Source organism: Acomys russatus, chromosome 2 (assembly GCF_903995435.1).
Source record: "Acomys russatus chromosome 2, mAcoRus1.1, whole genome shotgun sequence".
NCBI classification, from domain to species: Eukaryota; Metazoa; Chordata; class Mammalia; order Rodentia; family Muridae; genus Acomys; species Acomys russatus.
In genome coordinates, this window is record NC_067138.1 from 9,461,759 (window position 1) to 9,479,623 (window position 17,865).

The window sequence follows — 17,865 nt, forward strand, 5'->3', positions numbered from 1 at the left end:
TTTATTTTGTAAATGGAAAAACAGCTCAAGGAGGAGAGAGACTTCCTAGAGGTCTCCATAAATAATAGCGAAAGGTGGAAGAAAGAGATCACAGGTGAATCTGAGCCCCAGGCACCCCTACAGAGCCATTCTGCCTTCTACCTCTGGGGTGTGTGCCTTGATTTCCTTATGACTCAAATGAAGGTCCCTGGGGAAATGCTACACACGACTCTGCTGTTCTCAACAGAATTAAGGGCACCTAAGGAGTTTGGGAGGTGTCTCTACACTCCAATAATGGGAAAAGCCAAGAAGCAGGATACTATCTCTGACCCCCAAGTGTGAGACTATATTGTTGCTTAAGACACCCTCAGCCTCAACCCAGCTTTCTCTTGCATACTACTTTAGCTTTCAAAAAAGGTTGTGGGCGGCAGCCCCTATTCTAGTCTAACAAGCGCCTCCTCACCGCAAACTTTTCTACTTTAGGGACACGCAAACCAAAACAGCCAGGAAACAAGAGTCACCAAGGACAACTGTGCAGTCCTGATGGCCTTAGTCTTTCTTCTCTTCCCTTGGATGGCTGTCATCCTGGGAGCCTCCTCTCCTGGACTTCCTAGCACCGTGGTTAGCGAAACCTATTGAGCAAGTTCCAACTCAGCCCAAGGCCTTTCTTTACACTCACAGAACGAGCTTCTCTCTGGAGATATTTTTCTGGTTCCCACATAATTCAGTAGCGGCATCAAGGTAGGGAAAGGTCCTGCAGCATCTCTCAGTTGGATATTGTACGCGTCTACAAAGCCCATCTGTTTCAGCTTCACAAAACGCAGAAGACACTGAGCTCCAGCTAGACTGTAACTAATTACCCAGCAAACTACCCTGCCACCGTGGCCCACCTCGGCTACTGTAATAGGCAGGTTACTTATCTAGGAAGCCACAAAGCATACTGTCAATTCGGCAGCAGCGGAAGGCCCAAGGGAAGAACCTACTCTGGGCCACCCCTAACACGGAGGGAAGAGATTTAGGGTGCCCTCGAGCTTCAGGAGTTGGGGAGCGCAGGTCAGTTCCAGCAAAGAGCAAGGCACCCAGCCATACCTTGTGGTTCCTGGCCTACCCTGCCTTTTAACTAGCACAAGCCCCAAGGTAGGTTAAGTGAATGAACACGGCCTCTACATTCGTCCCCTCTCCGTTCTCTCGGCCAGTTGGCTAGACTTCTGACTTTCCTACCCATTGCTGACGGCGATGACAGCCAGGTAGCTTCAGGGCAATGGCCAGCAGGCATCGTCTTCTTTAGGCCATGCCTCGGTATATTGGCATCACCCTCCTCCTTCCATCCCCCTCGGCGCCGGCATCGATGACATCATTCCTGCCTGACTCCAGGACCGCGGACCGGAGGCAGGATCCCCGCCCTTCAAAGACTCCAAGCACGTAGGCCTAAGATGACATGGGCTCTCCCCGATTTCGGAACCGGTCGGCCCAGCCCGCTCCAGCACAGCTCCGCCTCCTATCCTGGAGGTACCCGAGCGTTCTCTTGGACACCCTTGCTTCTCTATCGAGCTGCCGCACGCTCTTCCCCTTCCCGATGGACGCCCCCAGCTCCAACTGGGACTCCTTTCTCCGGAAGGGAATTCCCAGGTCCTACACCGAGCCTCTGGCCCCATCGGTGCCTGGTTCCTGATCAGCTTTGCAATCTTTATTGCAAAGGCGGGCAGGCCTCTCTTTTTTCTAAAAAGCCTATTTCCAATCCTCCTTAGACTGATCTCCTGGCCTCCTCCCTCGCCCTGAGCATCACAGGCCTCAAGGGCTAAACGCCTTTTTTTTTTCAACCACCTACTCCAACCCCGACCCCCTGGGCCTGCTGCCAAAGATCCCCCTGTGACGTGCCCCTCAATGGGCCTCCATTAGCGGTGTGCACTATCTTGCTTCCTTTGGTCCTATCCGACCTCGTCCTGCCTCCGCTAACCGTATCCTCCGCCCTTCCAGGTCCTTCGCTCGCACCGCAGGTAATCTCCTACGGTTTTCTCGCTCTGCAAGTCTCCCTCCCACCGCCCCCACCCCCGGCAAGGCGTTTTCAGGACTCCCTCTACCTTATCGGATGGCGCCCCCTCGCACAATCCCCAAGGCCTAGTTCCTTCCCTCCCCTCCGGCGTCGCCCCTCCCGGCCCTGGCCTGCCCGCCGCCCGCCCCCTCACCAGCGGCTGCATCTCCGAGTGCGCGGTGGGCACCTGGAACCGGTCGATCTCCTCCATCATGGTGCCGGCGGGCGGGCGGGCGAGCGGGCCCGGGGCCGGGCGCGGCCAGGGACGCCGAGGTGGTCGGACCGCGCGGGGTGGCGGCCCCAGAAGCCTGGCAGACGATGCAGACTAGGCCGCCCCCCAGACGAGTCGGGGCGGATGGGCGGGTGGAAGGATGGACGGGCGGCGAGGGGCTCGCGGGCTGGCTGAAGCCGGCGTAGCTCCGTGGGGTTGCCTAGAGCTGCCGCGGCAGTGGCCCCGCGGAGCCGCAGGTCTTGCCTCGCCTCCACCTCCTCCTCCTCCTCCTCCTCCTCCTCCTTCGCCGCCGCCGCCACCGCCGCCTCCTGTCAGCAGCTCAACCACTGCGGTGACTCTGCAACTCCACTTCCGGGTCCGGGACACCGCCCGGCTGCTGCATTATTCATGAAAGGCGGAGTCTGGGCGCCCTAGCCATGCCCACTGACGGGAGCTCCAAGACCGCGCGTCCGGGGCGGGGGCGGGGTTCAGCGCCCAAGCTCCGCCTTCTCCTGGTGTCGGGAGGGGGCACTAGGTGCGCCTGCGCCCTTGGTGCCTGTCGGTTGCTGGGTAACCGCGTCAGGGAGGAGCTAAGGCTGTTCTCCAAGGGCGCGGGGGACCCCACAACGACAGCTGTCCCTGAAGAGCCCTGGTGACTGGGAATTAAAGTGGAAAAGAGTCTGCATTTCCTGCGTGTGGTCAAGAAGGAGAAACTTCTCCCCAGGAGAGAGGGAGCGTTTTTGTAGGTTTTTCAGGGTTTGAGGTGCTTTCTATTTTTGCAGCCATGCCTCCGAAACAGACTCGTAAGCAGGTAATGTCATACTGCGGCCTGCTGTCTTCTGATGACCTCTGACCTTAACCGCCAATTATACCCTGTTGACCTCCTCCAACTTGTCTCTCTTGGGACTCCCGGCTTGTGTTTCCACTGACCTTATTCTCCTGTTTTCTCTCACAAATTTTTTACCCGAATTTACTGTGATTTCCCCCTAATCTGTAGTTTCTTATTTCCACTTTTTCACAGACCCATCCTGTCTCGCCCACTCCCTTAAGCCTCCCCCCACACCCTGGCTTCCTTCTGTCCTTTCCACATGGCTCTCTCATTCTTATCCCAAAGGATTTGTTGTTTGTTGTTGTTGCTCACCACAGCTGCACGGTCAGTGCTGAGCTAAGTGGGGACAAGAGGCCGTTGCCATGTGGGAGCTCAGAGAGGGGACACAGGAGAGCTGTACGGGAGAAGTGGAGTAGAATGGATTGTGTGCAAGACGTCAAACAGAAAGGAAGAAAAAGACCCTTTTCCTAAGCATGTTCCCTGTTCTCAAACACACATTTCCTCCCTATGAGCCACGTGACTCTTCCGTCTGTGCCACCTGACAAGATGTCATCCCTTCTCGTAAGAGATTCAGAATCACCCCCAGCATCACCATGGGTGACAAGGTGGTCTCAGGTTCTCAAGGAGCATTCTGGGATAGAAAAGAATGACCCGGTCTTTTAGAAATTGCTTTTAAAGCTTCTTGTGGAGTTTCTACTTGAAAAGAAAAGAAAAGAAAAGAAAAGAAAAGAAAAGAAAAGAAAACTTTTCTACACTTGAGTCTAGGTCTATTGAGGTGGGATAGCAAATCTGTAGCCATGATATTTATGACTTCACGTATTTTGGTATAGACCCTTGCATACTAACCTGTGCCCCCTGTTTCTCCCACACTAGGCACCCACAGCTGAAGAACCTATCAGTCTTTTTTAGCATTCTGTAGTTATCTGTTCTTGGACTGATCATGCCCTAATTTTAAGTTGAGACTGAGTTGTATTTTGAAAGTCCTGTACTATGCTTAAGGCAGCTGGCCCTTAATTTATAGCCAGTTTGTTTTGACCTGATATTACTGAGATCTAGCTAGTAATACGTAACAAAATAGATTCTTTTGCACGCTTCAGGTTTTGGTAGATCTGTACACTTTACTATATCCTCAATTACCAGAAATTCTCTGTGCTTTAGTCCAGTTCAGTTCTCCCGACGCTCTAACTGCTGGTCGGCTTTCTCTCACCAGAGTTGAAATATTTTTTTTCTAGCAACTTGTAGCTTGAACAAGATGAGTTCCTCCAGTCTCATTGGGGGTGGGGGAGGGATGACACATTAGTGACTAGTGACATTGAAAGAGGAAAGACGTGACAACAGATAGGAAGGAGACAAGCCTAGGCCCATGGATCCTGCACACAGCAGCGCTGTGTGCTGAGGGAAGGGGTATTGCAGTACGGTATAAACGCTGTGTGTTAGAAGGAAGGGCAAGGTCGCATCAGGCTGTGCTCATCATCGTCTTGCCTCACTGAGACTCAGTGTAGATCAGTACTAAGTACTAAGGTGTGAGGTAACCTGGAGATGCCCGGGACATGGCCTCTATCTCAGTGTAATGGAGAACGGAAGGATGAAGGGTTCTTGGGGCAGCAGGAGAGAAAGGCATGCAGGTTAGAGCAGTGGAGAGGCTTCAGGGGGGACAGTAGGACTTAGAAGCCCACAGAGGTAAGAAAAGATCAGAAGCGAGACAATTAGAGGACGGAGAGAAGCTCAAACTATTCGTTCACATCAAGCCTTTTAGTGCTTTCTTTTAAAGGCCTCTCTGTCTCTGTCTCTCTCTGTCTGTCTCTGTCTCTGTCTCTCTCTCTCTCGTGTGTGTGTGTGTGTGTGTGTGTGTGTGTGTGTGTGAGAGAGAGAGAGAGAGAGGAGAGAGAGAGAGAGAGAGAGAGAGAGGTTGTTGAGATCAGAGGCATCAGATACCCGTGGAGTTATAATTAGAGATGGTTCTTTTTTTTTTTTTTTTTTTTAGAGATGGTTCTTAGCCACCTAAAGTGGTCTCTAGGAATCAAACCCAAGTCTTCTGAAAGAGTGGTGTGTGCTCTTAATGGCCAGATCATCTTTCCAGCCCTGCTTTTTAGTATTTCCTATTGCTCTCAAAGTCTCAAAAGTCTGACTGGGTTCATAGGGCCCACGTCCCTGAAATGGGGTGGTCATCGCTACCCAGTCGACTTCGGACCTTACCGTTGATTTTGTGCAAACTCCTCCGTCAGTACGCTGACTGCTCTCTCCCTGCACAGTAATGTCCACACTACCCATCTTCTCTAGGCCTTTGAAACTGCTCTCGCTACGTGGCTGGTACAGCCTTTTCTGTCTACTGCCATCTGCTTCACCTTGCCCCGCCCTAAATTTCCTTTTACTTTCTTGTGTGTCAAGTCTTAACGCAGCATTCGTATTTTCCTCTAACAGACTAAGTCCACTTTCTGCAGACAGAGCAGTCTACCGCTGTGTAAACTGTGTGTTGTTCATTGTTGATCTCTGTATTTTGGATACAACCTTGCCTATGTTTAAGTCTGAAAAGAAATGGATTGAATATTAATCTGAAATGTATGAGCTCATCTTTGGAAGTTTTCACTTGAGTGTGTTTGATGTGTGGGAAGAAGTAAGCCTGGGGTGGGAGTAATAACAGGGATCTTAGTGGGGCCTGGTAACAATAAATGTGCTCTTCTGGGTTCTTGTGTGTGCGGCTGCTCTAGCAGCAGGGCTGTGAATGATCTGGACTTGAACTGCGTGCATCTGTGGCTTAGGAGACTAAGAGGTTCCAAAATCTTCATGAGGTAACCACGTCTTCTGACGCAGTGATTACAGACAGACTGCCTACTCTGTGCCAGGTACTGTCCTCGATATTGGGGACACAGAAAGAAATGGCACAAATAAAAACCCCTGCTCTCACGGAGCTTAGCTTCTAAGTGGAGGCAAACCCGTCACCAAGTATATAAGTAAAACACACGGCGTGTTAGATGGTAGTCCATTCCAAGAAGAAACACACATCAGGGTGATATAGCTGGACGTTCAGGGGTCCAGATGATTATAATTTAAATAAGGTACTCAGATATGGCCTCACAGAGGCAAGGACAGAGCAAGGACCTTCAGAAAAGGCAGAGGGGTGGGATCGCTGTGTTTGGGGTGGGGGTTGGGAGCCTTCCAGACGGTGGCATAGCAGGTGTGCAGCTCCTGAGCTGGGGCCCACTTCTCATATTCTGGATGGCAGGGAAGGGACACAAGCAGTGACAGATAAGGCCCTGGATGCCTCTTGCCTTTACCCTAGAGTTAATCAAATATTTCACACTCTATTAAATTGGTCATGATGACACTTCCACGAATCATCATCTGTAATTGAAATGCATGAATGTCAGGCACCGTAAGCCATGACCAGCTCCAAACACCACTGGTAATGCCCCAATAACAACGTGTCCTTCCTAAAAATGGTGAGCATGCCAAATAGCTGTGTGTGTTGTGTGCAGGGGCTCTGCAGCGTTGCCAAACATTGCCTGGCAGTCAGACTTCTTAGTAGAAAACCAAATTAGAGTCTTCTGTGAACTTCAGTTAAGAGCTAATTTTAGTTTATGACTAACAAATTTTAGTACCCTTTTATAACTCAGTTGGTTATCATTAAAAGGAAAAGGTCTGGAATTTTGCACTGTTTGCTTATAAAAGCCCAAGAAAAGGACTTACATTTAGACACCGTTGTGGTCTCACAAGAAACCCCCTGGGGCAACACTTTCAGAAATAGCAGTCTGGATGAACGGTGGCTAGGATAGGGTTAGGGACAGGGTTGGGTGTGAGACCAAGAGAGCATTAGATAACTGCGACATTTCTTCCTGGGCCTTTCACTTCCCTTCCTTCTAAATAACCGCTGCCACTCCCAGGCCCACTCTATACTCCTCTTCCTTCTGGAATGCTACACAAGCCTTGGAACTGCTCATTCCCAAACCTGCCTCTGCCCTTTTGAATCCACTTTCTACACTGCGCCAAACATGATTTTTTTTTTTCCCCACCAAGCATCAGCACACAACAAACCTTGCTTCAAAAAAACAAGTCTGGGCCAACGAGATGTCTCAGTGAGAAAGGAGCTTGCCGTGAAGGCTGAGGACCCACAGAGAGATGGGGGAAACCTCTGAGCTCCACGGGTATGATGTGGTACATGTATGTGCTCTCGTGTGTGCACTCACACACACATACACACAGGCACACGACAGGCATGATGTAGCACACATATGCACATGCAATGCACGTGCAAGCACACATGTACACAAGTAAGTAGATAAATACATAAATGGACTTTGAAGCAAACAGAACCCCAAATCTTTTCAAGCTGACAATAGGATGAGGCCGTTCCCCACTTCAGAATTCTTCAGTGACTCCCAGTGTTTTTTGAACAGAGTCCTGATATTCAGATAATCCTTCAGGGCCCTGAATGGACGAGGCTTGCTCATGTCTTAAAGTTTAATGTATACTGTTCTTCCCTCCTAATTACTGTACCACATTTTTATGTGGTGTCCCCTGTTTATGGTGTTTTGTTTTGTTTTTGGTTTTTTGAGACAGGGTCTCTCTATGTAGCCTTAGTTGTCCTGGACTCACTTTGTAGGCCAGGCTGGCCTCGAACACACAGCGATCCACCTGCCTCTGCCTCCCGAGTGCTGGGATTTGGTGTTTTGTTTTGACACAGAGCTTCTCCTCCTAGCCCATCTGAAGCAGCCTCCTGCCTCTGCCTCCCAAATACTGCAACCACAGGCATGCCTGCCCAAGTCTCCCACCCCCTGCTGCACATTTTAAAGTCTTCAAATCTTCACTCACACATGTAACCCCAAGATTTTTAACTCAGAGATCAATCCCCACAACCTGGTCTGATGTCTCCTGCCCTGTTGATGAAGGAGACAGGGCTAAGGTTCATCTTCATTCATATGTATATATTATATAATAACATATATGTGTTATTGTGATCTATATTCCTTTCTCTCATAGCATGCGTCACAGTGTGTAATTATTCACTTGTTTGTGTAACCATTTCATCGTTGTGTCTCATGAGATAGTGTGCTTATTGGAACAGGGCTTGTGGATACTTTTTCTTTACAACTGATTTCTCAGGCCCTTTTTGACAGTGGCCATCATGTCAGAACCTGTTCAGTGAATGACTGAGTGTTGAAAGAATGATTCTGAGCCGGGCCTGGTGGCGCATGCCTTTAATCCCAGCACTCGGGAGGCAGAGGCAGGCGGATCGCTGTGAGTTCGAGGCCAGTGTGGTCTACAAAGTGAGTCCAGGATGGCCAAGGCTACACAGAGAAACCCTGTCTCGGGAAAAAAAAGAAAGAAAGAAAGAAAGAAAGAAAGAAAGAAAGAAAGAATGATTCTGGGAGAAACAGGGAAGACTTTTCAGAGAAATACCAGCATCAAAGGAGTGAGCAGATACACACGAATCCAAAATGCAGAGTAAGAAATAACCAAAAGAAGTCGGATGATGGCAAGGTGGGGTAGCTCTTCAGAGGCTGAAGGAAGCAGTGGGCTGTCAGCTGTGCGGCCTGCTGCTGCAGTGTCGGTGGAGTAAGTGGTAAGACACAGCCTTCAGATGCAATGATTAAGAATTCATTAAGGACTTTGCAGAGAACAACATCAGAGGTAAAGGCAAGACCGTGAACTTGAAGGCACCGAATACCATATGGGCAAGGGTATAGTTTTTTTTTTAAAGATGAAAGTAAAACTTGACTATATTAAGCCCTGTGGCAAAGGATCCGGATGGAGAGAAGTTGAAGATAAAGGAGGGGAAAATTGAATTATGACTTGGTCCGAGTTTCTGAGAAGGTGGGACGGGAGTAGCGCGGACTGACGGAGGGATGCTTTGAACCAGGGGAGAAGAAAGGACGCATGCCGATGATGATGATTTGAGGTTTCGTGGCAGGAAGTTGTGAGGATTTTCTCTTCTCTTCCCCTAATAGTGTTACGGAACTCCTTCTGGAAGTGATAACTAGAAAACAAATTTTGCCAATGGCTGTTCCATTTTGTTATGATTACAGTCATGCTATTTTCAGAGTTATGGTCTGAGGTTTGTCATGCGCAATTATCAGATTACAAAACAGCTGTGAGCGTTTGAAGCCGGAACGCAGTCCCACCCCCCACGCCACTCGCTGTGGAGCCTAACACATTGCTAGTATGTGGGACATGCCAGGTACTCGGATAATAACAGCAGCGGGCTCTCGGGCTTATCTTTGGGCTTTGCAGCCTGCAAGCTGATGCTGAAGAGTAATGGTGGCTCCTTGGCTCCAGCTGCGAGCAAGCCACGTGAAATTGTTTCTGCCGGTTGGGAACGTGTACTGGGTGCTCAATCTTCCCAGTTGCCGAGCTCTGACAGGGTGCTGTGGGAGAAGCAAAGAGTGTGTAGCTGTGGGTCACACTGTTGTTCCACTTCCCTGAGTGTCCCTGCGCCTTGGTTCCGCTGGACTTGAATGCCCTTCATTTCTCTTGCCTCCCTGCCTTAAGAGCCCTTGGGGATGGGAGCCGGCTTAGCTTTGCTCTTTAGCTGACATCCCAGGTCCTGCATCCTGAATACTGGGCCGATGGCTAATGGCTGAGTGAATCAAAAGATGAGTGTGGCTACTTGGTGATGGGAAGGCATGTGTGGCGGGCGATAGTTTGAACACTAACTGCTTTCTGCCTGCAGAAGTTGTTTGTGCCAGAGGGGACTCTGACTGTGGTGTTCAGCTTAGGCTCTTCCTCTTATTACTTACCTCACATCCATTTTCTCACTTCTTGTTCTTTCCATGTACCATATGTTCAGGTCCAGCCCTGGGTACAAGTGGACCAGGTCACCTGTGGGTCCTTGAACAGACAGCCATCTATGTCTATGCTTCTTGCGGTTGTAATAATGACTTTATCCCTCTCTGTAGAATGCCTAAGCCATTTCTCTTACCATTATAGGCCTAGTAAGTTCTTAGGAATATGTACAGGTGGGTTCTTTTCTTCCAATAGGTTCACAACCATATGAACTCACTGCCAACTGAAAATATTGTGAGTCAAACGCATTTACTGCATATCACTTACCAAGCATTACCGTTTAGCCGCAGCACAGCGCATTGTAGAGTATGAGCTACTTACCCTAGCGATTACTTAGCTGACAGGGAGTTTGTCTCTCTGCTGCTGCCTGGCATTTCAAGGAAGTATGCACATCGCACTGGCATAGGGAGGGACCGAACTTCCAAGTATTGCCTGTACTCAATGCTTATCACTTCCACCCATCATAGGCTGAGAAAACGTAAGCCAGAGCATCCAAGGTCAGAGGCTGCCTTTATTGTAGGTGAACTCTTTGGGTTGTAAAGAACAGAGCCTCTCTCAAGTTAGCTCAAAAAAGGCAGGTGGGAGAGTGCAGTGTCTGTGTGGAGGGCTGTGTAGAGACCCATGGCTTCGTGTGTATCTCACAGCTTCTCTGCTTCTCCTAGGAACTCCTGCTGGCTCTCTTGGTAGCACTGCTCAGACTCTTAGGGAAGGGGTCTCACTGACTTTTGCTTCGTGACTTTAGTCCGCAGAGTGTGTGTTATCAGCATGAGCAAAATTCTAAGGCTCTGTCAAGAGCCAAATTGGGGAGCAAGGCAGTTTCCTTTAGAAAGAGCCATTCTTTTTTGCTTTTTGCTTTTTTTGTTTCTCTCAATGTAAAATATGACTTGGTTTACGCTAAAGTAGCTTTTGTGTTGTTTCTGGTAAATCTCTTCTTTCTCATGAATTGTGCAGGAAAGGGCCCAGGTTTCTTCTGGTTCACTGCCTTCATTCAGGGCTGGTATTTCCATTACAAAGGGTAAGTCCTTTACAAAAGCCTTTACTGTAGAACTTTAAAAAAAATAGCACATTTCTGCAACGAATTTTAAGATACCATAAACTTTCAACATAAGCCAAAGTTACTGTGAGGACTTACATTCTTGCTGTCACGAAGCAGTTAATTCCTGACTCGTGGATACAATGCTAAGACAGTCCTTTTAAGGCCCTGAGCCAGGAGCAGTATAGGACATTGATTCCTGTAGGAAAGAAACACCCAGCCTGAGTCACACTTTTTGCCCTTGCTCTCTGCCTTCTGACAGTTGCTTGATTAGGGCTTGGGGTGCAGAAGATGGATGCTAAGGCGGGGAGGGTGAGAGTGCTAGAGATAAGCTATGGGTAGTGCTGAGAGGGGGCAAAGGCTTTAAGGCAGTCTTTGAAAGCCTATTTACAGAACGGAAGATATTGCTGTCTTAATGGATGGACAGATGGGAAATCTCAGCAAAAACATAGAGACAATAGGAAAACGCACTATCAGAAACGAAATTTTCATTGGATGGCCTAAGAGCTATCACAGTGGACTGTGTTGCTAAGCAATGCATTTGGTATCTCAGGTGTATTAAATGCATTTTGACTTACAATGCTTTTAATTTACAATGGATTTATCTGATGTAACCCTGTTGGAAGTAGAGAAACATCTGCATACATACCTTCCAGTTTGCTAGGCCTATAGAGGTGCATTCTGGGTACATGAACAGAAACAATCCATGAAGGAAACAAGATTTTTTTTAAAAAGCAGAAGCATTGCTAATCTGTGACTATATGTCATGTGTATATTTGGAATATGTATGTTGTTGGAATAATAGAAGGAAAAATAAAAGAGGATAAAAAAATATAAAGAAATAGTATTCAGGTTCCCTAAACAATGGGAACCCTTTGGGACGAGTGAGAGTGAGCTCAACAGCGTCAGTTCCCTCGGGAACAGCTTGGAAAACCAAAGCTGAGGATGAAGCCGTTCACTCTGCCCTGCCCTGGCTCAGCAGCTTCCTGGGAACTGCGCTCAGCAGGAGGCAGGAGCATCTTGGAGTTGTGTGCTATGCAGAGAGAGCACTGCACCTCTAGTCCCGGGAGGGAGGTGGGCACTGTGGCCTTGGCTTGCTATTCCCTCAACCAGTTTCCCAGTTTGTTTCACCTTGAGTTGGAAACATGCCCTAGGGGAGCTGGTGTCCAAGGCCGCCCTGAAGGAGCCCGACCCTGCTCTGCCCCCCCCTCCCCCGGCACAGAGGGAGGCCAGTAACAGCTGCCTCAGCCTTTTCGCCTTCTTCCTTTTGCCTTAGTCCACACCTTTGCCACATCCCAGGAACCAGCTTCTAATCTGTTTTTCTCAGCAATCTTGTAGTTTCTTACAAATCTGGTTCAAATCCTAGTACAAGGGGGAAAAAAGAAAGAAGGAAAGAAAGAAAGAAATTAAAGTATCTGAGATGTGGGAGTGGGGAGAGAGGAAGACAGTGCTTACAGGGAACAGTGATATAAATTATATATCACTTCTAAATGTAGTCCAGACACAAAGCAATTATATATTTAAAGCACTGAAGGAAATTACTATTAACCCAGAATTCTACATCCAACACCTCTCAAGAAGAAAATAATAGGACCAGTGTAAAAGCACTCACTACGCAAACCTGACAGCCTGAGTTCAGTTCCCAGAGCCCATAGTGGAAACAGAGAACTGACTCCCAAAGCTTGTTCCCTGACCTCTACACACACACACACACACACACACACACACACACACACACACAATGATAAACAAAAATAATAAAAAGTGTCCCTCAAAAAAAGGATGAACTATATTTTCAAATAAACCAAAGCTAAGAAGATTTATTGTAATTATACATCAAGACCAAGATGTACTGGTAACAGGGAACATGTTGGCAAAAGCAAAATACTAGCTTCCCCACCCTTCTCTCTCTTTTTTTAAGGGGTATGTGACTATTTAATGGGAAGGTAATTATTATTATTATTATTGTCAGGTGGGGCCCATACTATATGTAGAAATTAAATATGTGATAACATAGAGCGAAGATAGTGGTGATAAATGGAATTATAATGTGGTAAAGTTATTGCAGGTGGGCTCAGTGATGCACTCCTACATTTGCGGGTTGAAGGTTAATGCCCTGAGACCCTGTCTACAAAACAAAGTGAAATCCAATATTATTGCGTTGTGAAGTGCTATGCTATTTATTTCTTAGTAGACAGTTATTGCACTGTGAAGTATAAAGGGGTCTGATGTTCTTCTCTGCTGTTGTGTGTTTTCTTGAGATGGTCTCATACAGGCAAGGCTCACCAGAAACTTGTTATGCACTCAAGGCCAGCCTTGAACTCTTGATCCCCTGTTCTCTACTTCCCAAGTGCTGGGATTACAGAAGTGCACTACCACGCCTGGCTTAGTATGTTACTGTCGGCAGATAGTGCATGTTGTAGACCTTCCAACAAACACAGACATATACACACTACAAAGAGGCACAGATGAGAAAATCAACCAAGAAAATGAAATAGAACACTAAAAAAAATTTCAATTAACACACACACAAAATTTAAAGAATAAATAAAAATCAAATGGTGAAAAAAACAAAACAAAACAAATAGCACTCAGGGAGGCAGAGGCAGGTGGATCTCTGTGAGTTCGAGGCCAGCCTGGTCTATAGAGCAAGTCCAAGACAGCCAAGGCTACACAAAGAGACCCTGTCTCAGAAAACCAAGCCAAACCAAACCAAAAAACAAAAGAAGCCAAAACCAAAAAGCATCTCTCTCTCTCTCTCTCTCTCTCTCTCTCTCACACACACACACACACACACACACACACACACACACACACACACACACACGAGGAACATAGTAAAGGTAGTCATACCAATTAATACCATGACCCAAGAGGTAGAGTTGATCAGGCTAGGGGAAAGAGCTCAATCCCAAGCCATGTTTTGCCTACATGAGATAGGGTTTAGATGGAGAGACATAAAGAGAATACCAAAGATGGGGGAAATTGCTGTGTAAGCCAGGCATGGTATACACTGGTAACCCTAGCTGTTCTGATGTAGAAGCGGGGAGACCAGGGGTTCAAACCCAGTCTTGTGGCCAGTTCAAGACCAGCCTGAGTTACACAGGTCCTGTCAATAATTAATAATACTAATAGCAACGACATGCAATGCATGTGACAAGTATAAGCAGCTTTCTTTATTAAACAAAATGAGTTTCAAGAAGTATTCCCATTGTTTAATGATTAAAGGTTAATTCCAGAAAGAGAAAAAAATCCCACTACAAATTGTATGCACCTACTGATAGAACCTTGAAATAATGAATTAAGAATTGACCTAAATAGAGAAATAAATACAGAGGCAACAATTTTTAGCACTCTTACTAAAAGAGAGAGAGAGAGAGAGAGAGAGAGAGAGAGAGAGAGAGAGAGAAGAAAAAGTCTAAGCAGTACTTTCAACCACCTTGACCCAATTAATATTTATAGATCATTACACTTAAGAACTGCAGGGTGTTCCCAGGGATCAACTGTACACTGGGATTGAAAATAAGCCTTAATATGTTCCTAAGGCTCCTACAGATTTTAATTTTATCAAAATTTATTATCTCCACAGAGAACAAAACATTTCAGCATAGTTTAGGCAGAATAGAGTTCAACTGTATGTTCAAAACCAAGTTAAATAATGTGTTCAAATTTTCTAAACATTAAAGAACCGACTTTTTAATAACTCATGAACCAAAACCAAAACCAAAACCCACAAGAGAAATTAGAAAATACCTTAACTGAAGGTATAAAAATATATAAAAAGTGTGGGGTGCTGTGGACTGGGGCTTTCCAGAAGCGAGAAAGGCTCACAGTCAGTCTTCTGAGCTCCCACATAGAGGAGGCTGTCGAGGGCTGCAGCCTGCCCCTCAGTGCACAGACGACCCAGGTCAGCCCCCCCGCACAGTGGCTCACAGCTGCGAAATCTCCAGCTCCAGGGGAGTTAAATGTACACTGCAACACACCAACACACATGTGCACATACATTTACACCAACACACAAGTGCACAGACACTCACACCAACACACATGTACACATAAATAAACATAAGATTAATCTTTAAGGAAAGAAAGAAAGAGGCCAGTGAGGCTGCTCAGTGGGCCAAGGCACTTGTCCAGTATGAGAAACGAGGTCCAGACCCTGGAGCCCACTCAGTGGCTTCTGTGAGTTGTCTTCTGATTGCCATGTGTGTGCTATGACAATAAGCAAATAAGTAGATGTAAAAATATTAAAGAACACAGAAAAAATATGCAACCCAGACCGAAAGTACTTGAGTCAGCATTTACATGACATCCTGTGTTTCTTTGACAAATCAATTTATTTTACTGTTTCTGAGAAACTTGGAAAGAAAAAAATTTAGTAGGGTCAGAAGTTGGTTCTTTGAAAAGAGTAATAAAATTGATTTTTATCACTTCCATTATTTTTGGCATTATAATATAATTACATCATCTCTCCCTTCCCTGTCCTCCCTCGAAGCTCTCCCACATAGCCCTCCTTGATCTTTTTCATTAATTGTTGGTACATATATATACATATATATTCCTAAATACAGCCTGCTCAGTCTGTATAATGTTACTTGTCTATATGCACACAGGGCTGACGATTTGGTATTGGATAACCAATCCATCTTCTTCCCTGGGAAGGCTGCTTTTCCACTCCCAGCATTCCTTGGTGTCTGTAGTTCTTTGGGTAGAGCTGAAGCCTGGTGGTCTTTCCACTGCCCACTTTCCTGTTCCACCAATGTCTCTTGTCGTCCTTGTTCAGCTCACGGTTAGGCTGTCGCGTTGGTGAGGTTGCTGAGGTTACTAGAGGCACAGTCTCACAGCAGACTCCCTGATCCCTGACGCTTGCTGTCTTTCCGCCCCCTCTTCCGCAATGTCCCCAGAGCCTGAGCTGCAGTTGTTTGGTAGATGTATCTGTTGAGATTGGGCTCTACAGTGTTGATTTAAAAATAAAAAAAGCTATCCAGGCTTGTCAAGATTTTCAAAAGATAGAGTAGCTGGTATCAGGTCCTATAGATAATAAATGGATAGCTGGAGAGTATTATTAATAAATTAAGGCAGTAAATTCATTAACATATATGAAATGGACAAACTTCTTGAAAAATACAGTTCACCTCAACTGACATGAGAGGAAATGGACAATACCCCTATCTACTAAAGAAACTGAATTCATGATTTAAAACCGCCCCCAAAAGCCGGGTAGTGGTGGTGCACGCCTATAATCCCAACACTCCAGAGACAGAGGCAGGTGGATTGCTGTGAGTTTGAAGCCATCCTGGTCTACAAAGTGAGTCCAGGACAGCCAAGGCTACACAGAGAAACCCTGTCTTGAAAAACAGAAAATAAACAAATAAACCCCCTCCAAAGAAACGTTAAGTGTAAATGACTAGGAACAAAGGACTTCAGACTTTCTAGGCTTGCTGGCATGAAGTACAGCCCCAGCTCCCCAGAAAGCCGAAGAGGGAGGAACGTAAGGTCAGGCCCAGCATGCGCGATGCGGAGAGAGCTTGTCTCAAATAAAAGAGTACTAAACAAAATGACAAAACCGCAGTCTTGCAGCGTCCTTTAGAAAACAGAATATTGATGTAGCATAAAGCTGATAGCAAAACCAAACTATTGCACAAGAACAAAGTTACAAACGGATCCTTCTGAAACATCAGTGCAAGAAAATCGACAAAATATTATTAAATCTGTTCCAGCAATATATCAAAAGCATAACATATTAGACCAAGTGTGGTTTGTCTCAAGAATGTTCAAGAACTCAAGTCAGCTCAACATTAAAAAAAAAAAAAAAAATCAAAGTCCTTCTTGACATTAATAGAATAAAGGAGAAAATTCATATGGTGGCATCTCTAGATGTGGGGGGAAAATCAAATACAGCATCCATCCACGAAAGATTGTTATAAGGGTCAAATGGAAGTGTTCACTCAAAAATGTGAGGCAGATTGAAAGATGCTATGTGATACAAATCGTTTTTCTTGCTGTGACAACCCTGAGATGACAGGCTTCTTTTTGACAAGTGCTGCTTGGATTCAGGACTGCACACTCTTCATCCTCGGCCTGCAGAGAGAGCCTGCTGCCGTGCACAGCAGACTGTGGTGTGAGAGAGCCTGCTGCCGTGCACAGCAGACTGTGGTATGTGAGAGAGCCTGCTGCCGTGCACAGCAGACTGTGGTGTGTGAGAGAGCCTGCTGCCGTGCACAGCAGACTGTGGTGTGAGAGAGCCTGCTGCCGTGCACAGCAGACTGTGGTGTGAGAGAGCCTGCTGCCGTGCACAGCAGACTGTGGTGTGTGAGAGAGCCTGCTGCCGTGCACAGCAGACTGTGGTGTGTGAGAGAGCCTGCTGCCGTGCACAGCAGACTGTGGTGTGAGAGAGCCTGCTGCCGTGCACAGCAGACTGTGGTGTGTGAGAGAGCCTGCTGCCGTGCACAGCAGACTGTGGTGTGAGAGAGCCTGCTGCCGTGCACAGCAGACTGTGGTGTGTGAGAGAGCCTGCTGCCGTGCACAGCAGACTGTGGTGTGTGAGAGAGCCTGCTGCCGTGCACAGCAGACTGTGGTGTGAGAGAGCCTGCTGCCGTGCACAGCAGACTGTGGTGTGTGAGAGAGCCTGCTGCCGTGCACAGCAGACTGTGGTATGTGAGAGAGCCTGCTGCCGTGCACAGCAGACTGTGGTGTGAGAGAGCCTGCTGCCGTGCACAGCAGACTGTGGTGTGAGAGAGCCTGCTGCCGTGCACAGCAGACTGTGGTATGTGAGAGAGCCTGCTGCCGTGCACAGCAGACTGTGGTGTGAGAGAGCCTGCTGCCGTGCACAGCAGACTGTGGTGTGTGAGAGAGCCTGCTGCCGTGCACAGCAGACTGTGGTATGTGAGAGAGCCTGCTGCCGTGCACAGCAGACTGTGGTGTGAGAGAGCCTGCTGCCGTGCACAGCAGACTGTGGTGTGAGAGAGCCTGCTGCCGTGCACAGCAGACTGTGGTATGTG

At 47.3% G+C, this 17,865-nt stretch overlaps 2 protein-coding genes across 7 annotated transcripts in view; one reads left to right on the forward strand and one right to left on the reverse strand.

Annotated features, from left to right (window-relative positions):
• The window catches only part of Fam219a (family with sequence similarity 219 member A), a 53,441-nt gene extending 50,924 nt beyond the window's left edge, over nucleotides 1-2,517 (reverse strand). For 2 of the 6 annotated variants that reach the window (XM_051157919.1, XM_051157888.1), the window contains exon 1: nucleotides 2,166-2,516. In XM_051157919.1, the coding sequence (XP_051013876.1) occupies nucleotides 2,166-2,225 (60 nt within the window). In that variant the 5' untranslated portion in view covers nucleotides 2,226-2,516. Of the gene's footprint in view, nucleotides 1-2,165 lie in introns of all 6 variants that reach the window. The other 4 variants (XM_051157895.1, XM_051157928.1, XM_051157910.1 and 1 more) reach the window with 4 other exon arrangements.
• A 282-nt stretch (nucleotides 2,518-2,799) lies between these two features.
• Dnai1 (dynein axonemal intermediate chain 1) overlaps nucleotides 2,800-17,865 on the forward strand; it is a 70,491-nt gene continuing 55,425 nt past the window's right edge. The window contains exon 1 of the mRNA XM_051157952.1: nucleotides 2,800-3,033. Coding sequence (XP_051013909.1) covers nucleotides 3,007-3,033 — 27 coding nt within the window. The 5' untranslated portion in view covers nucleotides 2,800-3,006. The remainder of the gene's footprint in view (nucleotides 3,034-17,865) is intronic.